The 21,607-nt window shown below is 49.2% G+C and overlaps 1 protein-coding gene across 1 annotated transcript; it reads right to left on the bottom strand.

Moving 5' to 3' along the window:
- Positions 1–699: 699 nt before the first annotated feature.
- On the bottom strand, positions 700–9,398 carry TSGA10IP (testis specific 10 interacting protein). Its single transcript, XM_020906485.2, has 8 exons — positions 9,256–9,398; positions 7,840–7,973; positions 7,017–7,738; positions 6,702–6,849; positions 4,579–4,749; positions 1,512–1,611; positions 1,198–1,322; positions 700–824 (listed from the first exon to the last, which is right to left on the bottom strand). The coding sequence occupies exons 1-8, from the start codon at positions 9,382–9,384 to the stop codon at positions 701–703; spliced, it is 1,653 nt and encodes a 550-aa protein (XP_020762144.2). The 5' UTR covers positions 9,385–9,398; the 3' UTR covers position 700.
- Positions 9,399–21,607: the final 12,209 nt, after the last annotated feature.

Raw genomic sequence — 21,607 nt, 5'->3', positions numbered from 1 at the left:
GTGTTAAACGACGTAGCATGTTCTCCTCCCGAGACCCCCAGCTCCACAGTCCAGCTTCCTTCCAGCCCCTACTACTAGTATTGTCTGCCAACGCGGCTTTGCCACGCTCCTTGGATTGAGTTTTTTAACCATGAGCTCTGTGACTGCCCCGGAGGTCGAGTTGAGCTTCTGTGTGTCTGTAAACCCCCTGAAATTGAATGCAAAATTTGGCACATGCGTCTGTGTGAGCTTTTCTTTTTCTTTTCCTTTGAGGAGACTGTAACTTGTAGCTACTTAAGTGTAAAAGCTCAGTTCACACAATTCCTCCTGACACCCCCACTTCCCAGTTGCTCGATCTGCCAGCCCATCTGTTAGGGTGTGATAATGCGCCCTTTTAAAGGCCCGCCCCCTCCCCCACAGGACTGGGCGTTCCCAAAGGCAGAAGGCATTCTGTCCTGTTCACTCTTGAGTTTCCAGGACCCAGCATTTGTAGGAGTTGCAGCTGTTGCTCTTGGGAGATGCCCCACTCACTCCTCTGGGCAGAGACAGATCCGTGTGTGCTGGGCGGGGGCCGCCGGAACAGCCAGCGTTCCTGGTGGATGTGAGCACAAGCCGAGCTTGCTTCATACCCACCTGCCACCGCCTACTCCCAACCCACAGCCACTTCCCACCACCGCCAGAAATCCCACACTGTATTTTCACAAAGCATTTAATTTTTCTCTTAGGGATTCAACTCTTGGTCTGCATTTGGGGCGAAGTGCTGGCCAGCCTGGCTGCCAGTGGGTTCCATCTTTGGGGAGCTCTGAGATGAGGGCTCCATTCTCGCCCCCACTGACCTGTGGCTCCTTAAAGATGAAGACACAGATAGAGACCACAGGGCTCTGCAACTCCCCACCCCCGTAACCAAGGAGACCTGGGCTGTAGGAGGGGCAAGGCCTTCATCACCAATGTCGGTGCTTTCAAATGTGGCCCCTATACTCTGAAACCCTGAGCAGGAGACTACCCCCGCCCCCCAAGCCTGCTGACTGCGAAAGCTAGACTGAGTCCTCCTGGCCAGCGAGTGGACAGGGCAGCACGGAAGTCTAAATTCAGGGTGGACCCATGTGGCTGCCAGTGGAGGCCCCTTAGCCTGTCCCCTGGGCAGGGTGACAGCTGAGTGAGACCCCGCGGGGCAGGGTGCTGGTGACCATGGCCTTTCTCCCCACAGCGGGGCCTCACCTGTGCTTCCTGGGGGCGCCCTCCATGTCCCCTTTGCCCGCCTCGGCCAGCAGCTGCTCCTCATCCAGTCCCAGCGCCGACAGCACCTGGGAGAAGCGGCGGGTCACGTTGAGCCGGGCGTTGGCCTGATGAGAAAGCAGAGGGGTCCCCTCTCTCACCTGGGCTGCCCCGAGGACACAGTGAGACTCTGATTACTGAGGGGGTCCCAGGGTCCAAACTGAGAGGGCCCCTCCCGCCTCATCTCCCTACCCTCTCGGCCGGTGAGAAGCTCTGCTCTTGGAGAGCCCACGTGCTTGCCCAGGTGCCAGCCTCACCTGCATGGCCTGCTGGAACAGGTAGGGCCGGGCCTGCACCCGGTGCTGGATGCCTTGCAGCTCTGCCTGGTACTCAACAAAGCGCTGTCGCTCCTGGCGCCTGAGGGGAGACGGGCCTCTGGGCAGCTAACTGTGGACTCACGCCATCGCCACTTGTGAGCCCTCACTGAGGACTTTCTGTTTGTCCTCCCGCCCTTAGCTTTACAAAGTTGTTTCATTTCCATCTTCCACTGAGATTCCCCCTGACATGAAGGGAGTGAGAATCATCTGCCCCCATTTTGTCCATGACACGCCTGAGGCTCAGGCGGGTCGAGGGTCTTGGAAAGTGAGGGACTGAGCGTGGAGCCTGGGTCTGCAGACTGCGCCAGGCTCGCCCATCCTCACAGCCATCCCCGAGAAAGAGGGGCCAGCACTGGCTTCTGAGCAACTGGACGTCTGCATGCACAGCCCTGCACTCCCCGCGTCCACCCCTGCACCCTCTCTGCCTGTGAGGAGAAGCTGTGACTGTCGGCTGTGGCTTCGGGCAAGATTGCACTCTGGACCCTGGGTTCGGTTTTCTTCTCTGTACTATAGCCAGTATGGGACAAGCTTGCCAGCATTCTCTGTGCTTCTTATAAGCTGATAGTTTAGAAAATGGGACAGTGGAACTAAAGAAATGTATTGCAAATGAAGAATCGATGCTTTTGAACTGTGGTGCTAGAGAAGACTCTTGAGAGTCCCTTAGACAGCAAGGAGATCCAACTAGTCCATCCTAAAGGAAATCAACCCTGAATATTCACTGGAAGGACTGATGCTGAAGCTGAAGCTCCAATATTTGGCCACCTGATGCAAAGAACCAACTCATTGGAAAAGACCCTGATGCTGGGGAAGATTGAGGGCAGGAGGAGAAGGGAACAACAGAGGATGAGATGGTTGGATGGCATCACCCACTCAATGAATTTGAGTTTGAGCAAACTCCGGAAGATAGTGAAGGACAAAGGAGCCTGGCGTGCTGCAGTCCATGAGGTTGCAAAGAGTCAGACACAACTTAGTGACTGAAAAACAAACAAACTGCAAGTGAAGGAACACATCCCAGAAAGATCCAGGTCCCACTGGAGAAGCACAATCCTTTTACAAAAACCCAGTTTGTGCGCTTGTCAGAAATCTGTCGGCTCTACAAGCTGCAAGTCCTGGCTGTGAGAAGGGTCCTCTGAGCACATCACACGTGGGACCAGGCATCCTTCTGCTGAGCACTCTAGAGGGGCTGAGGGTTGTGGCGGCAGCATGCAGAGACAGCACAGGAGGGGAGAGGCACGCAAGACTCTGTGCCTCTGCTGGGAGCCTCCGGCAAATGTGCTGGGCCCCACGGAAAAGCACCCTGGCTTGCTGGGCCAGGACCCTTGGCTCTGTGCCCGGTAAAGAAACGTTCTCCGTTCAAGAAAAAGATGGACTTGAAAACCACGACTGGGAACAGAAGTCACTGCGAAGAAGAGTCTTCATCATTCAAGGGGGGATGTTACAGCAGTTTCAAGGAGTAGGGGTGGGGGAGGCCGGAGCTATATCTCTGTCTTGCCCGTGATGTCGCGTACATTTTTCCTGCGTGGTTCTTGAGGCTATTTCTGTTAGAATTGAGAGGAAGCCCACGTCTTGGAGCTCTAAGCAAGAAAGGAAGTCATATCAGTGGGGTTTTGCCCTGTCTATTGTCTCAGAATAAAAGGAAGGTTCGGAGCCTCCCCACCACAGGGCTATGCCTTTTGTGCCCTCCCTCCTAGGAAGGGCAGAATCTTGCATGCAGCTCAGAGCTAAGGTCAAGGGCTGGAAGCACTGAGACACTCCCCATGGGAAATATCTGCTCCCAAGTAGAAAATGAAAGGATTGTGTTGGGAACACTCCTCTCACTGACACCTGCCACTGGAGTCCGAGCCTTCGGCTTCCTGCCTTGTGAGAAAAAAAAAAAAAAAAGTGAACTTGAAGTCCAGCAGGGAGAAGGCATCTCCCGGTTCACTGATCAAGGATTCCTCATTGGCAAAGTTGGGGGTGATATGGCTGAGCCTCAAAGAGTAGGTGATTGGAGCCCCGCTGGACCCTCAGTGGCCCCATCACAGGGCAGAAACCCCCTGGTCTCTCAGCAGTACCCCACCCACCTTGACCTAGTGCTTCTCCCCAGATGGGAGGGCTGCCTTGGTGCCAGCTGCACCTTGAAGTGCTCGGTGTCAGTGGCATCAGCGATCATATTTCTTTGAGTTATCTGGTTTACCAACTTGGACTTTGCAGGGAAGATCCTGGCATACTGTAGCTGGAGACTGGGCATTTGAGCCCTTCATGGCGGCCGAATGGCTGCCTAGGTTGGAATCCCAGAACTGCTGCTCATCTGTGACTTTTGAAAAATTATTTAAGCTCTTGGAGCTTCCTTCATCTGTAAAATTATGGGAGTGGTGATAATACCTATTCTTATGAGTCTAAAAAAGGTTTGCTTTTAAATCTTAATTTGCATTTTTTTATGATCAAAACATAGGAAGAAAATGAAACGGATGACTCTGCCCCGACCACGAACAACAGCTGTCTCCAGGAATCAGGTCATAGGCACTATTTACATTCTCCACAAACTATCTCTGTAATACATGAATTTTTATAGTATGCACACCTGGCATCTGAAATCAGAAAACAAGATTTGAAAGTGTGATGATGCATGTAGAACAATTCAAACTTGAGCCTTTGACAGCTGTTGGGATGGTTATTATTAACCAGGTGACCTTGGGAATTCCCTGGCTGTCCAGTGGTTAGGGCTCCACGCTTCCACTGCAGAGACCTGGGTTCAATCCCTGGCCAGGGAACTAAGATCCCGCATACCACAAGGTGAAGCCAATAAATAAATAAATAATAGGGTGACCTGTCCCAGCCCCTTTTCCTCCTGGGCCTCAGTGTCTTCATCTGTAAAGTGGCCCGACCTGCCTACCTGGCAGGGAGGATGGTCCTGGGGGTTCAGCCCCGTGGGTGGGGTGAGGGCAAGGTCTCCTTGGTCCTTCAGTCTGATAGCACCGCCTCCCTGCCCTCTCCCCTCCAAGATCCACAACCCTGGGCTTCCTACCTCAGCTCCTCCAGCTTGCGCTGGGCAGCCCCGGGCCCCCGGCTCCCTCTGGGCGCATAGGCTGCCAGGCAGCGAGCCACCTGATGCTGCACTCGCTGCTCCCGGGCCCGCCGCACCTCGGCCTGCTGTCGCTCTTCTTGCTGCTGCCGCTCCCAGGCCCGCAGCAGGTTTCTTGGGTCGGGGGGAGAGGAAAAGCAGAGGGGTGGGAGAAGTCTGCAGGGAACAGGAGCCTCATGGAGGCCCAGGGGCAGGTAGGGGGCCTGCAGGAACCTAGAAGGAGAGATTTCCACAGCCCAGAGAGCCAGGGGCCTAGGGAATGGGGTTTATCGTGGAAGTCAAACTGGATGGAGGCTGCCTCTGGGAGCTCAGCCCTTGGGCCCAGCTCAGGCTGTCTCAGCTCTTCCTGGAAGCCTCCTGCCTATTCCAGCCAGTGGTGTGCCCCAACTCTGACCGTCCTCAGCCTTGTGGAGCTCGGCACACACACCTATGACCTCACCTTCCCCTTGCAAAGCAGCTCTCCTTGACAGCAGGGCCCAGATCTTTCTTTCTCTCACCCCCATATCTAGTAGGAGCTAGAGTAATGCCCGTTGGTTTGAGGGATAGACAGATGAATGAATGGGAAAGAGAAAGAAATGGTGATGGGATCCGTGGGTGTAATGGATGAATGGTGTGGATGGTTGAATAGATAGTACCTAGTCCACCTGGAACACCCTTCCCCCAGGTCTGATGATCAGTTCCTCCTGTCAATCAAGTCTTTGCTCAAAGGTCAGAAAAAGTGCGACCTCAGCACCCCATCTACCTCCCAGAGATTTTCCATCTCTAGCTCTATGTTTTGTTCATTTCTTAATTATCCTTCTTTCCAAGTAGAATGTAAGCCTCATGAGAGCAGGATTCCTTGTCTGTCATCTTCACCACCAATGTATCCCCAGCACATAGAACAGTGCCTAACATAGACGGAAACTCAGTATGGGTGAGTTCATGCATAATTGTTGTCATTCACTCCCTGAGTCGTGTCTGACTATTTGTGACCCCTTGGACTGAAGTACCCCAGGCTCTTCTGTCCTTCACTATCTTTGGATTTTTCACAAATTCATGTCCATTGAGAAGTGACACCACCATCTAACCATCTCATCCTCCGCTGCCCACTTCTCCTTTTGCCTTCAATCTTTCCTAGCATCAGGGTCTTTTCCAATGAATTGGTTCTTTGCATCAAGTGACCAGAATATTGGAGCTTCAGATTCAACATCAGTCCTTCGAGTAAGGACATGAATCATGGTCAGATAGAAAGATGACAGAGGGGTAGATGCAAACATACACTCAGCACAGGTTTATTGAGCACCAACCCTGTGCCAGACCCTTTTAGGGCACCAGACAGGGGCTGTTATCAAAAAGATCCGGCAACTTCCCTGGAGGAGCCTGCACATTGTGTAAAGGGATAGACACATAGCCCGGCACCTTCCCAAGGGATCTGGGCTCCATCCTTGGGGCGCTGGGGAGCATGGGAAGATCTCAAGCAGGGATGGCAGGAGGAGACTCAAAGGGCGCTATTAGAATGCTGAATGGATCTCACGCCACACTTTTAACTGGTCACCAAGGCCCCCTAAGCTAGCCTCCAAATATCCTTTCAAATAAATCCTTCTCTCTTCACTCACATGACCACCTGGTTCAAGCCTTCACCTAGATATTGCCAGCACCCCCCACCCCATTCTTCCCTCCTGCTCCCACTGTCTCTTGTTCAAGCCCCAAGTATAGTAATGATCTAACTCTTCTGCCATTGTCCCTGTTTTCCCCCATCTGTCTCCTTTTGCAGCTGACTTTGAGCTTCTTAGGGATGAAACCAAGATTTTTTACCTTTATATCCTGCGGACTCATTAGCAGATACTCAATGTATGTTGCGTTAATCACTTAGCTAATAGATTAATGAGTGGGTAGAAGTGAGTGAAAAGTGGCTTATGCCAATAAACAGTTGGCCAAGGGGATGGATGGATGGATGGACGGATGACTGGATGATCAGAAAGACTAATGGATGGGTAAATGAAGGGATGAATGAATGAGTGTCTCTTGGAGAACTAGCTCCTTCTCTAGTCCCTGTGCTTCGCCCCCACCCTCCTTCTCCGCCTCACCTGGTGGCCTCCTGTCGTTTGTGGAAGGTGCGGGTAGGGAAGTTTGCAAACAGAAAAGTCTCATCATCTCCCAAGGCGTGGGCCTTCTTGCTCCAGTTGGAGGCCTGAACAGCAGCCCGCAAAGACTTCCAGGGCTGTTTCTCGGGGCCTGTCCGCAGAGGGACAAGTCAGGGACTGTTGTCCTCCCTGTCCCCTTGGGCAATCCCTCCCTGCAGTCCGGCCATGTCTGAATGCCTGGCCCAGGTCGCTGGCTCCAGCCCCTCTCCACACTGTGTGACTTTGTGGGGAACCTGGGCTTTGAGCCCCAGGACTCACCACAGTCCAGCTCCTGCTGCAGCTGTCTCTGCAGCTTCTCCAGGTCCCATGGCCCCTCCAGCTCCTTGGCCCTTGGCTTCCTCCTCTGTGGTCCTCGGAGGTTGGTGGAGCTGGAAATGCTCCCCAGGCACCGCACTTCACTCTCGTCCCAGGCCTCCTCACCAGAATTCCGCCCCTTTCTTCGAGAACTGGTTCTCCTTCTCCGGGGGACCTGGTGTTCCCCGTCCTCAGCCTCCTCTGTGGCCTCTGAAAACTGTTCCTCCTCCAAGATCAACCCCCTCCTGGGGAGCTGGGGCAGTTCCCCTGGAATCAGATCCCTCTCGGCCTCCTCGGCCGCTGGGCCTTCTGGCTCAGACTCCTCGGGCTCCGACCCGGACCTCGAGGACTTCCTGGGCGACTGCAGGCCTGCCTCCCTGGGCGGCTCCAGCTCCTGGCTCGTCCCCCTACCCGGAGGGATGGAGGAGCAGCTGCTGGACCTGAGCTGCTGTCTCCTCTCCAGGTTTGGCCCGTCTGTCTTCCAGCAGAAGCTGTGGGCCTCCGGAAGGGCGGCCGTGGACTTGCGCCGGGACTTGTGGTGATGGACCGCCGGGGGCAAGGGCAGGGCCTGGTGGCCAGGGGCCAAGACGGAGCTCGGCTGATGCAGGGCCCGGCCATCTGTGGCGAAGCTCTCCCAGGCCCACTGGAAGGGGAAGGAGGGTTTCCGAGGAGGAGAGGGGACGAGACTGAGGAGGGAGAGGGCAGGGGGCAGGGGTCAGGGTCCGGACGCCGGCCCCCAGCGGGGCCTGGCCCCCTGCATCCCTCCCGGCCCTCCACAGCCACTTACTCCTCAGCTTCCGCAGAGCTTTGCCCTTTCTTGTTCCGGCCTCTGAGCCTCCGGTCCTTCTTTGGTGTCTGCCCCGCACTCCGAGACCTCTGCTTCTGGGCGTGGATAACACCATCACCGCTCCCAAGACTCCTCTGGGCGAAGGTAGGAGAAGAGGCCTAGCTCTGAGCCACTCACCCAGGAGACAGTCCCATGCACCCTGGCTGGCCCTCTGGGCCCTTGTTACCCCTGGAACTGATGGGTCATGACCTGAATTATTAATATTAAAATAGCAACAGTGGGTTTCCCTGGCAGTCTAGTGGTTAAGAATCTGCTTGCCAATGCAGGGAACCCGGGTCTGATCCCTGATCCAGGAAGATCCCACATGCTGCAGTGCCACTGTACCCATGGACCACAACTAAGGAGCCCGCGCTCTAGAGCCCATGGGCCGCAACTACTGAAACTTGAGCACCTAGAGCCTGTGGTCCGCAACAAGAGATGCCACTGCAATAAGCCGAGCTCCGCAAGGAAGACAGGCCCCGCTCACTGTAACTCGAGAAAGCCCACCAGCAGCAACAAAGACCCAGAGCAGCCAAAAGTAAGTAAGTAAATCTTAAAAACCAACAGTGCTATTCACAGAGCACCTGCCGCATGCTTGGGACTTTCGTGCATCAGCTCATTTAGCCTTCCTTCCCAAGGGCCCTGTGGCTTCCCAGGTGGCTGTCGTCATCAAGAATCTACCTGCCAAGGCAGGAGACGCAGAAGGTGTGGGTTCGATCCCTGGGTCGGAAGGTGCCCTGGAGAAGGAAATGGCAACCCGCTCCAGTATGATTGCCTGGAAAATTCCATGGACAGAGGAGTATTGCAGGCTACGGTCCATGGGGCCGCAGAGAGTTGGACTTAACTGAGCAATTGAACTCACGCGCGTGCGCACGCACGCACGCGCGCACACACACACACAGGGATCCTATGAGGTCCTTGCTTACTCTCACCCACATTATGCAGATGAGAACACTGAGGCTCAGAGAGGTGAAGTCACTTGACTAAAGTCACGCAGCCAGGAAGCGGAGCCAGGACCTAACATGTGGACTATCCTAAAGCCCAGATTTGCCCCCATTGCCCTGGGTTGCCTCTGGGTCCTGGACAGCTCTTCTCAGTGCCCCACAGGACTCTGGACTTGCAAAGCCAAGGAGGGAAAAACTCTTCTCCTGAAACTCAAATCCTCCCAATTTGTCCAAACTGCTCCATCAGAAGCCTGGGAGTCATAACTGGGCATCATCCTGCCCTTCACCCCACGTCCCTGCACATCTCGGACCTCCCTGACTCTCTCCTGGGCCTCGGCTCCAATCTTGTGGCCTCCCTCAGCCTTGACCTTCCACCCCAGAGAGCCAGCCTGCCTCTGGGCGGTTGCCAGTCCCCCCGCAGGGCCTCCCTCACCTGCTCAGCGTGGTGGGTGCTTGAGAGAAGTTTGAGCAGACCTGTGGCCGTCCCCGGAGCCTGCTGCCGTGCGTCTTGCCCAGGTCTCCCGGAAGAAGTCCTGACCAACTGTTGGTGGGCGTTTGGCATATTGGTGTCTTGCCCCACCCCCCACCCCCATCTGCCAACCTTGGAACTGCCCGGCCCACCATCTCTATGGCAACCAGTCCTGAGCCTGCCTTAAGGGCTCTGGCCAAAGCAGACCAAGAAGGCTCTGTGTAAGACCAGCTTCCTTCCAGCGGGGAGAGTTCGGCAGGACGCTGAGGAAGAGTCCAGGCCAAGTCCTGCCTCTGCAGGACTCCTGTGGACCCAGTATGATCCCCCTGCCCTTGCTCAGCCTGTGTTCCTCCATCTCTCAAAGGAATCTCTGGACCACCCATCCCAAAGGGTCTTCACACCCTGTGAAGACAGCAGATAGTACCTGCCGCACCCCTCTCCCTCTCCCTGCCTCCCGGTTTTTTTTTTAAAAAAAGGTATCTCATTATAATTAAAAATAAAAAAATCTTTTGGCCATGCCACATGCGGGACCATAATTCCCCCACCAAGGATTGACTCCCCTGGTGGCTCAGACGGTAAAGAATCTGCCTGCAATGCAGGAGGCCTGGGTTCAGTCCCTGAGTTGGAAAGATCCCCTGGAGAAGGGAATGGCTACCCACTCCAGTATTCTTGCCTGGGAAATCCCATGGACAGAGGAGCCTGGCAGGCTACAGTCCACGGGGTCACAGAGTCAGACACGACTGAGCAACTAACACGTTCACTTTCTTCAACGATCGAACCTGTACCCCCCGCATTGGGAGCACGGAGCCTTAACCACTGGACAGACAGGGAAGTCCCCTCATTGTAATTTTAACTGAGTTGTGACGATTACTTCTTTGACCCACTCTTCATTATTTTTTGCCTCTGGGCTCATCCTGTCAGCTGCTTGTTTCTGTTCGTGGCCGCGTATTATGCTTCTGGGCTTTTGTTTATTAACTTGTGCAGGAGTTCTGTATTCACTAGATTGCAACCAGCTTTCTGTCAATATTATCTCTGAGGGCCTTTGTGGAACAGAAATCCTTAATTTTTTTTATTTTTTAAAATTGAAGTATAGTTGAATTACAATTTAATTACTGCTGTACGGTAAAGTGACTCAGTTATACGTGTGTATATCTAGCCTCTTTCATATTCTTTTCCATTATGCTTTACCACAGGATATTTAATAAGTTCCCTGTGCTACATAGTAGGAGCTTATTGCTTATCCATTCTATATATACCAGTCTGTGTCCGCTAACCCTAAACTCCCAGTCCAACCCTCTGCCACCCTCCTCACCCTTGGCAACCAGCAGTCTATTCTCTGTGTCCCTGATTTGGAGGAATCCTCAATTTTGATGTAGTCAGATCCATAAAGGTTTTGCATGAGGGTTTGCATTTTGAATGTCTTAAATCCTTACCCTACTCCTAGGTGGGGCCTTCTCCTATATTTTATTCTGGTAGATCATAATTTAACTTTCAGGTTCAGATTGAAATGCTCTACACCTTTCCTTTTCTGATACTGTCCTTATCTGGTTTGGGAGTCGATGAGGAAGTGGGCAGCCTCTTCTCATTCTGTTTTCTGGAACAACTAGTATCAGATAAGGACCATCTGTTCCCCTTCCACTGGGACTCTTTTGCACTGGAGTCTTAGATTATCTTTTTTTTTTTTTGCTGGTTATTGATCTATTTTTTCTGAAAATGCCTTTACATTACGTTTTTATTTTTACTGACATACAATTATTTGTAATATTCTTTGATATTTTGACATTTTAGACTTCTTTGGGGGCTCAGAGTTCGGATCATGTAGGGCTCAGTGGCTGCGGGAAGGTCTTGGGATTTGCCCTAAACATGATGGAAAGGGTGAAAGGATATTGTTATAGAAGAACTCATTTTGTCAACACAAAACTCCCAGTCTGCTTCAAGATTATGAAGGGTTGGAAGGTGGATTCTAAAAAGGGAATTTTGTGATGAGATTGGGGCTGGGGCTAGGGGCTACTTTCAAATCCTAAATCTAGGGAATTTGAGATGGGCTCCCTGAGATCCTGGCAGGCCCGTGGATCAAGTGTACAGGAAACTTCCAGAAGGACTTCAGAGCCGTGGTCAGAATGGCCAGCACTCTGAGGAAATATGGCACAGGAAGTCAAGACTTCATCTGGGGGCAGAGACAAATTTCCTTATGGATTTCAGAGGGACATTGGGAGACAAAAATTATCTTTTATTATATCCCGCGCATCTCATTTGGTCACAGTAGTCATCACAGTAGAAGATTTGGTGGGGGAAGGAGGTGATGGGCTTCTCCGGTACCGCTAATGGTAAAGAATCCACCTACCAGTGCATGACATACAAGAGACACAGGTTTGATCCCTGGGTCTTCCCGACTGGACTAGGTCCCCTGGACTAGAAAAGAAATGGCAACCCACTCCAGTACTCTTGCCTGGAATATTCCATGGACAGAGGAGCCTGGCGGGCTGCAGTCCACGGGGTCGCAAAGAGTCAGACATGACTGAGCACACACGCGGCAGAGGAGGGGAGAGGAGCTGACTCAGGGTTGTTTTTTTTAACATTTTTATTTATTTTAATGCATTTAATTTATTTGGCTGTGCCAGGTCTTAGTCTCAGCACATGAGATCTTTGACTTTGGCCGCGGCACGCAGGATCTTTAGTTGAGGTATACAGAGTTTTAGTTGCACGATCTAATTCCTTGACCAGGGGTGGAGTCCGGGCCCCCTGCGTTGGACTACCAAGAAAGTCACCCTGATTGAGGTTTTTAAAAGCTCCCTTTGGCTGCTGTGTAGAGACTAGACTGGAGGACCAGGGTGGAAAGAGGGACCGTTGTCCAGGAGAGGGACTAGAGGACTTGGGCCAGGGAGGCAGAGAGAGGAAAGAAGAGGAGAGGTCTGGAGATTGAGCCTGGGCCCACTCCCATTTAGAGATCAGGGGAGGACAGGGAAACAGCCATGGACATCAGACAAGAGAGGCTGGCAGGGAGGAAGTCAGCCCAGAGAGGGAGGGCTCCCAGCCAAGTGAAGTAAGTGTTTCAAAAAGGAGCGGGTGATCAGCTCTGACAAGAGCCACAGAGAGGTCAAGGCAAGGCTGACCGAGTGAACTAAATTTGGCAACCTCACTTGTTCCCTAGGCCTAACTCCAAAGACCAGACGTAGAAGGTGCATTACAAACGTTGGCTATTTAAATGTGGCTAAGATTGGCCTCAGAAAAATATTCTTTCCCCTGAGGAACTGGTACCCTTTGTTATCTCTGGCGTGGGGTGGGGGGGCGGGTGGTGGAGCTGAGTTACTACATCTCCCTTTTTGCTTTGGCTCCCTGGAAGCTCAAAGCCAAATTTGATCTGCAGATAATAGAATGCTTTATGTGTGCATGCTGAGTCACTTCAGTCATGTCCAACTCTTCGTGACCCTATGGACTGTAGCCCCCCAGGCTTCTCTGTCCATGGGGATTCTCCAGGCAAGAATTCTGGAGTGGGTGGTGTTGCCCTCCTCCAGGGGATCGTCCCGACCCAGGGATTGCATTAGCATCTCTTTCGTCTTCTGCACTGGCACATGAGTTCTTGACCACTAGCACCACCTGGGAAGCCCAGAGTGTCTTATGGGCTTTACTTAATAATAGACCTGCATATTTATATCTTTATGTTCTTGCTCCAGATCTTCACATTTTCTTTTCAAATGTCTTTTCACATTCCTGAGTCTCAATTTTTGTTTTAAGATTTTATCTTCTTTGTTCTTGTCAGAAGTTACCTCACTTACACTGGGAATGAGGCAGGTATGCAAATTAATTCTACTATTCAGCAAATATATGGCTATGACTTATACTAGTTAAGTTCCTTTGGTTTGCAAATGACAGAGCTAAATTAAGCCAAAAGGATAAGATAAGTAATTGGCTTATTTTACTAATGAATAAAAAGGGCCTGACCTCAATTATGCCTGGATTGAAAGATTTGAGCCCCTTTGCATGTGGGTGTGCATGCATCTGTGCGTGTGTGTATGTGTGTGTGCGTGTGTGTCTGTGTGAGTGTCTTTCTCTCTTCCTCATTTCATCGTCATTTCTCCGTCTGTGTTGGCTTCATTTTCTCCAATGGGAGTGTTGGCTGCGGGCAGCACCAGATTGCTATCCTTGGACCTTTGCCACCAGAGTAGCGAGAGGACTCTTCCCAAGTATACAGGTAGCAAACCCCAGGCAAGGATTCTGACGTTTCCTGCCTTGAGTCTCAAGGCCACCCCTGGACCAATCACAGGGACCTAGTGGGACAAGGACTGTGACCCGCTGTACTGTGGTACCTTCTGGGTGGAGTGGGAGGAGCGGTGTTCCAAGGATAGAAAACGGTATGGAGTTTCCTCAAAAAAATTAAAAATAGAACTACCATACAATCCTGCAATTTCACTCTTGGATACTTATCCAACAAAAACTAAAACACTCTCAAAGATATATGCAGCCCAATGTTTAACACAGCACTATCTATAATTGCCAAGATATGGAAGCAACCTAAGTGCCCATTGATAGATGAATGGATAAAGCAGATGTGATACGTAAATAGATAGATATTGATGGATACTAGAATATTTGCTAAGTCGCTTCAGTTGTGTCCAACTCTTTGCGACCCTGTAGACTGTAGCCCACCAGGCTCCTCTGTCCATGGGATTCTCCAGGCAAGAATACTGGAGTGGGTTGCCATTTCCTTAGCCAGATATTAAAATATTACTCAGCCATAAAAAAAAAAGAATGAAATCTTGCCATTTGTGACAAGATGAATGGAACAGAAAGGTATTATGCTAGTGAAATAAGTCAGACAAAGAAAGATACCGTATGTTTTACTTCATGAAATCTGCAAGACAAAGCTAATACAACAAAACAGAAATAGACTCACAGATAAAGAGAGCAAACTAGTGGTTGCCAGAAGAGAGTGGGGTGAGGGGATAGGCAGATAGAAGGGGATTAAGAAGTGTCAACTGGGCTTCCCAGGTGGCTCAGTGGTAAAGAATTCCCCTGCTTATGCAGGATACTCAAGAGATGCAGGTTCAATCCCTGGGCTGGGAAGACCCCCTGGAGGAGGGCACAGTGACCCACTCCAGTATTCTTCCTGGAGAATCCAATAGATAGAGGAGCCTGGCGGGATACAGTCCATAAGGTCACAAAAAGGTGGACACAACTGAAGTGACCTGAGCACACATGCTTGCAAGAGGTATAAACTACCAGTTATATATGTATATATATATATATATATATATATATATATATATATATATATGTATACACACACACAGGTCAGTCCATGTGGTCACAAAGAGTCAGACACGACTGAGCGACTTCACTTTACTTCGCTTCACTTCATACACACACACACACACACACACACACACATATATAAAGCTAACAAAAGCCTTGGGACTTTCCTGGCTGTCCAGTGGTTAAGACTCCACACTTCCAATGCAGGGGGCACAGATTTGATCCCTGGGTGAGGAACTAAGATCCCACATACTGAGGCATGGCCAGTAAAAAAAACAAAACAAATCAATAAAATAAATGTCACAAGGATGTAATCTATAGCATAGGGAATATAGTCAACAATATTATAAATAACTCAATATGGTGAGTATCTATAAAAATACCAAACCACTATGTTGTATACCTGAAACTGGTATAATATTGTAAGTCAACTATACTTCAAATTTTAAAAGGGGAAAGTTTTAATTGCATTAATTTTTAAAAGGTTGGGGATGTGATGTGGGGTGACTTGAAGGCAGAGGGTCAGGGCAGACCATAGTACAAAAACATGCTTATCATGTCTCTATAACAGATATCCTGCAGATGCAGATATGAATAAGATAAGCCTCCCTGCCTTGAGATGGTCACAGACCAGTGAGGGAGGTAAAACATGCACACACAGTTGTAATCCAAACCACAACATGGGCAGAACTTTGGAAGAGGGATGGGCAAAGGACTTGGGGTGTTCAAAGGAGAGAGGGCTTCTGATTCTGGCCAGAAACAAGTCAGGCGGATCCTTTGGCTGCAAACAATTAAGAAACTGGATTGTTGTTGTTAAATCGCTCAATCATGTCCGACTCTTCATGACCCCATGGACTGTAGAATGACAGGCTTCCCTGTCCTTACCATCTCCCAGAGTTTGCTCAAATTCATGTCCATTGAGTCAGTGATGCCATCCGACCATCTCATCCTCTGTCGTCCCCTTCTCCTCTGCCCTCAGTCCAGGGTCTTTTCCAATGAGTATAAGAAACAACCCTGCTTTCAGATGTTAGAAAACTGGTAGCACAGGACTGTAATCCCTGAGAAAAGGGAAGCAGGAATAATTCCAGAGCTCACACAGGACTAGAAATCCTTATAAGATTCTCTCCAGTTAAAGGAGAGAGTTCACTGAATACTTGGAAAATTCAGTAGAGAACCCAGAAGAGCCATGTCTTAGAAGTGAACCTAAATCAGCCCCTAATGAAGGCTACTCTAGACTCACCATTCAGGAGCTTGTAACAAATCTCGAAATGATCAGACTAACCCAGGAGTAACAACCAAATTGCCAGGAAGAGTCCAACACTCTTTAAAGAAATTCAGTGAAATCCAGATCAATAATGTAAAATTCACAATGCAATGTTTGGTGTCCAGTAAAAAATTAACAGATATACAAAGAATACTCTGATTAATGACCAGGAGAAAATATCTGTCAATTAAAACAACCCAGAAGATGGCAATACTCTCCGTACCGACTTAACTCAATCTCTATTGAAATCTCAGCTGCCTTTTACAGGAACTGACAAGTTGATCCTAAAATTTACATGCAAAGTCAAGGGGCCCAGAGTAGCCAAACAATCTCACAAAAGAAGAACAAAGTTAGAAGACTTACATTTCCTGATTTGAAAACTTAGTGCAGGGACTTCCCTGGTGGGCCAGTGGTTAAGATTCCACACTTCCATCTCACTAAGATCCCACATGCTGCATAGCACAGTCAAAAAAAAAGAAAACTTAGTGCAAACCTATCTATATAACCCAGCAATCTTGATTCCAGCTTGTGAGTCATCCAGTCCAACATTTCACATGATGTACTCTGCATATAAGTTAAATAATCAGGGTGACAATATACAGCCTTAACGTACTCTTTTCCCAATTTTGAACCAGTCCATTGTTCTATGTCCAGTTCTAACTGTTGCTTCTTGCCCTGCATACAGGTTTCTCAGGAAACAGGTAAGGTGGTCTGGTATTCCCATCTCTTTAAGACTTTTCCACAGTTTGTTGTGATCCACAATGCCAAAGGCTTTAGCACTGTCAGTGAAGCAGAAGTAGATGTTTTTGGGGAATTCCCTTGCTTTTTCTAGGATCCAACAGATGTTGGCAAGTTGATCTCTGTTCTTTTGCTTTTTCTAAATATAGCTTGTACATCTGGAAGTTCTTGGTTCACATACTGCTGAAGCCTAGCTTGAAGGATTTTGAGCATAGTCTACCAGCATATGAAGTGAGTGCAATTATACAGTAGTTTGAACTTACCTTGGCATTGCCTTTCTTTGGGATTGGAGTGAAAATTAACTTTTTCCAGTCCTGTGGCTCCTGCTGAGTTTTCCAAATTTGCTGGCATATTGAGTTCAGCACTTTCACAGCATCATCTTTTAGGATTTGAAGTAGCTTACCTGGAATTCCATCACCTCTACTAGCTTTCCTCATAGTAATTCCTTCTAAGGCCCACTCCAGGATGTCCAGCTCTAGGTGAGTGATCACACCATCGTGGTTATCCAAGCCATTAAGACCTTATTTGTATAGTTCTTCTGTGTATCCTTGCCACCTGTTCTTAATCTCTTCTGCTTCTGTTAGGCCCTTACTATTTCTGTCCTTTTTCATGCCCATCCTTGCATGAAATATTCCCTCGATATCTCTATTTTTTTTTTTTTTTACAAAATCTCTAGTCTTTCCCATTCTATTGGTTTCTACTATAATGGAAAGAATATAAAAAAGAATATATATATATATATATATATATATATATATATATGCACAACCAAATCACTTTCCTATATAGCAGAAATTAGCACATTGTAAATCAACTATTCTTCAATGAAATAAAATTTTAAATAACTTGTGCTTCGAAGGACACCATCAAAAAAGTGAAAAGACAGTCCACAAAAATGGGAGAAAATATTTGCAAATCATATATCCAATAAAAGAGTAGTATCTAAAATGCAATGGGCTTCCCAGGTGGCTCAGTGGTAGAGAATATGCCACAGTGCAGGAGACACGGGTTCGATCCTTGAGTCAGGAAGAGCCCTGGAAAAGGAAAAGGCAACCCAGGCCAGTATTCTTGCCTGGAGAATCCCATGGACCAAGGAGCCTGGCGGGTTATAGTTGATGGAGTCGCAAAAGAGTTGGACACGACTGAGCGACCAAACAACATGGGAGTCTTTAAAACATACCAGGCCTGGGCCCTCATCTCATTGGACCAGAATCTCTGGAGATGGACCCTGGGCATCAGTCACCTTCCAAGATCCCCAGTGATTCCAATATGTGGTCAAAGGTGAGTCCCCTGTCCTCATCAAAGGTCCGGTACACGGGGGCCAGGAGCTGAGTTTGCTCACGGCCTAAGGCCAGAGTCTAGAACAGCCTGGCACAAAGTATGTGGTTGGCAGATGTCTATAAATATCTCTGTGCATGCATGTATGCTCAGCAGCTTCAGTCATGTCCAACTCTTTGCGACTCTACGGACTGTAGCCCGCCAGGCTCCTCTGTCCATGGGATTCTCCAGGCAAGAATACCGGAGTGGGTTGCCTTGCTCTCCTCCCAACTCAGGAATCAAACCTGCTCCTGCGTCTACTGCATTGCAGGTGGATTCTTTACCACTGAGCCACCGGGGAAGCCCAAATATCTCCATAAACAATCCTAATATGATGTTCATTTAATAAGGAAACTGAGGCACAGAGAGGCTGGGTTATCTGCTCAAAGCCACAAGGCTGGTAAGCAGTGGTGCTAAAACCAAAATATTTAATACATACAAGGAGTATCAGCCCAGAGCCAAGACTCTTCCTGGGAGGACTCCAGTCCCTTGAGAATGATGAGAAGGTGGATCCCAAGTGGAGATGGGACCAGGTCAGGGATGAAATAGGGCCTTTGGAGGAGGAATGGAGCCCCACCCCAAAACTGATCAGCTTCCCTGCTTGACTTCAGCGGTGGCTCCAGACAAAGGTGGTGGCTGGAGGTGGGGAACCCACAGGCAGAAACAAAACTCAGAGAATTTAGGGGAATAGGAAAGTGAAACCAACCCCAGCACAGGGCAGGGGGTGGGAGGGAATTGGTGGCTGGAAACAAGGGTGGCACTCACCCCTCCTCACCCCCTGCCCCTCATGCAAAGGGTTGGGCTCCTCCCACCACACACCCGCTTGCAACTACTTCCACACACTGGCCTCCTCCGAGTTCCCAGAACAGCCAGCACACTGCTGCCCCGTCCCTCTCCCTCCCCCAGGCCTGCTTCCTTCACAACACTTCCACCCCACCCCACCCCATCCCCACACCCTAGGCCCTGGTTCTCTGAGCATTCATTCACCAGAGCAGGTTGTCCTTTTTCTTTTGTGCTCTTGTCCCCAGAGCCCAGAGCAATACCTGGCACAGAATAGGTGCTCAGGAAATATTTGTTGAGCGAGTGAAGGAAGGAGACGCCTATGAGCCCAAGAACACCACAGGGCCACTGTTTACCTGTCTTTATAGACACTATCCAGGAGGATCAATTGGTTTGGCCCTTTCTGAAGATGACAATTGACAATACTTTTTGGTTTTGCTTTCAACATGTGTTGCATGGACCTAGCAGTCTATCTCCTTGGTTTGGGCATTCCAGGTATCCCCATTGTCCTGAAAAGCCTCCCTTTAAAATGGACTTTTCAGGGACTTTCCTGTTGGTCCAGTGGTTCAGACTCTGCTCCCAGTGCTGAGGGCGCACGTTTGATCCCTGGTTGGGGAACTAGGATCCTGCATGCCATGTAGCATGGCCACAAAATAAATAATAAATAAGTAAAATAAAATAGACTTTCCCTTTCAGCCCATCCCCAGTCCCATTCCTGCTCCCCACAGCACCTCACTCTTGTGTGTCTAGCCCATGTCCTTCCAATCTGCTTTCCAGGCATTTATTTCCATACGTGTCAGTTACAGGCACCATTTATTGAATGCTTACTATTGAAAACTGAGAAGTGGAGTATTTCCTGCCATATCAATAAACAAGGATGTCTCGGTCATCAGGGATTCCAGCCCTCCAGGCCACTCAGGAAGAAGAACAATACCGGGATCCAGCAGCCACCAGGCTGTAGCTGCTCCCTAAGGTGAGCACGGAGGAAAAACACGGGATGCTGGCCCCAGACAGCTGAGATGCATGTGAAAGGAATGATCTCAGTGAGCCCAAACTCCTGCATCTTCCCATACGTAGAAAAGCCCTAAATTCCTTCACTTGAGACATCTGGTTTTCTTTAATTCAGAAAAATACTTTTGATATTCAGACTTACCTGCCCTTTGTTGGCTGCAAACATCCATGTAACCTGACCTCACCCCACCCCCACTTCCTCTGAGCAGTTCTCTTGGGTCACTTGAGATGACGTCTCCCCAGTTTGAAGGTCTTAAAATTCCCACCAAGTAAAACATATCCCTCAACTTTTAGGCTGTGACTATTTTTTAAGTTGACAAACAGGTTGCTGTCATTTTGGGGCTCTGAAGAGCTCCGGTATCATAGTCTTTTATGTCTCAGTGCAGAGAAGGATTCACTGAGAGCAAGTGATAGATAAAAAGTGATGTATTACCATATGTAAGATAGACAGCCAACAGGAATTTGCTGTATGGCTAAGGAAACTCAAATGGGGGCTCTATATCAACCTAGATATAGAGGTGGGATGGGGAGGGAGACGGGAGGGACGTTCAAAAGCGAGGGGATATATGTATACCTATGGCTGATTCATGTTGAGGTTTGACAGAAAACAACAAAATTCTGTAAAGCAATTATCCTTCAATAAAAAAAATAAATTTTTTAGAAGTGATTTATTAGAATAGGATGCTTGTGAAGCTTACAAGTAGGCAGGCGAGGGGGTGTCATGCCCTGAGAATTTCCTGGGCTATAGTTTTATAACCAAAGGAAGAGTAGGGAGGAGAAGAATTTCTTTGGCTTTCTTTTTTTATTTTTATTTTTTTTAGTTCTACCAGTTTATTGCTACCAACCCATCTCCCTCCACCCTCGTGCACACAGGCTCAGTCATGTAATCCCATGGACTTCAGCCCGCCAGACTCCTCTGTCCATGGATTTTTCCAGGCAAGAATACTGGAGTGGGTTGCCATTTCCTTCTCCATTTATTTGGCTTTCTTGAGTAGACATCATGCTTCCATTATCATTTCCTCCTCCAGGTTGAGCAGGGAAGTTTTCCTGTCCCTACATGGTCAAGCTAAGTCCACAAAATTATTGTTTTTATATGTGCAGAGAGCATGTCCTAGAGATCATTAACTTCCTGAGCTCACTGGGCAGGATGTGGGTCTCATGCGACCATTGTTTTATTGTTTGGGGGCACATCTTGTGCTTCTAAGCCTGCTTGGTTTTGTGGTTAAACAAACCTGCTTTCTTGAGTAATCATTAACTTACAGGGGTCTCCCATAGTTTTCTACTTACAATACCCTAGTGGGGTTAACTATTTAAACACCTACTTAGTCCCTTGACTTTGTCCCTATCACTATGTGCTAGGTACTGTGCTAAGCACTCTATGTGTCATTGGAGGTGCTATGATTGTCCCCACTTTACAGATGAGGAAACTGAAGCACAAAGAGCTTAAGTCACTGGCTCAAGGTCACAGAGTAAGTGACAGAAATATATAGCATTGTTGTGCTGTCTGTGTTTTGACTTTCCATAAACACTGCTGTGTTATAGATCTGTTCTGCATTTTCCTGTTTTTCGGATGCGGGGAAGATTTGCTCACACTGCTGCCAGCCATGCCGCGCCCCAGTGACAGATAACTTGGAGCCTCCAACTCTTTGTCACCTCTAACCACGCTTGTGACATGTCTTTCTTCCTGTGAGAGGTTTTACCCAGAAATGGAACAGCTGGAGGTCACTTAACTGCCAAGCTGCCTTTTCAAACATGCCCCTAGTTTACACTCTCTCCAGAAGCACCAGACTTCCATGTACCCCCCTCCCACCAGCCATCAGTCTTATCTGACTTTCCTTTTCGGAGTGGGTAGGGCTTACAGTATCATCAGTCTCCAACCAGGGGTCGGCCCCAGCGTTGGGAGTGTGGAGTCCTAACCACTGGACTGCCAGGGAATTTCCTTATCTGACTTTC

This window comes from Odocoileus virginianus, chromosome 28 (genome assembly GCF_023699985.2).
Source record: "Odocoileus virginianus isolate 20LAN1187 ecotype Illinois chromosome 28, Ovbor_1.2, whole genome shotgun sequence".
Classification (NCBI taxonomy): domain Eukaryota; kingdom Metazoa; phylum Chordata; class Mammalia; order Artiodactyla; family Cervidae; genus Odocoileus; species Odocoileus virginianus.
The sequence above is the reverse complement of the archived record's forward strand: the minus strand, read 5'-3'. Positions and strand labels throughout refer to the sequence as shown.

Coding starts and splice junctions, on each gene's coding strand:
- TSGA10IP (XM_020906485.2), bottom strand. CDS start 9,384: ATGCCAAACGCCCACCAACAGTTGGTCAGGACTTCTTCCGGGAGACCT. Junction 7,739..7,839: donor AGCTCTGCGGAAGCTGAGGA/GTAAGTGGCTGT, acceptor CTCCCTCCTCAG/TCTCGTCCCCTCTCCTCCTC. Junction 825..1,197: donor GGCGCCCCCAGGAAGCACAG/GTGAGGCCCCGC, acceptor TTCATCTTTAAG/GAGCCACAGGTCAGTGGGGG.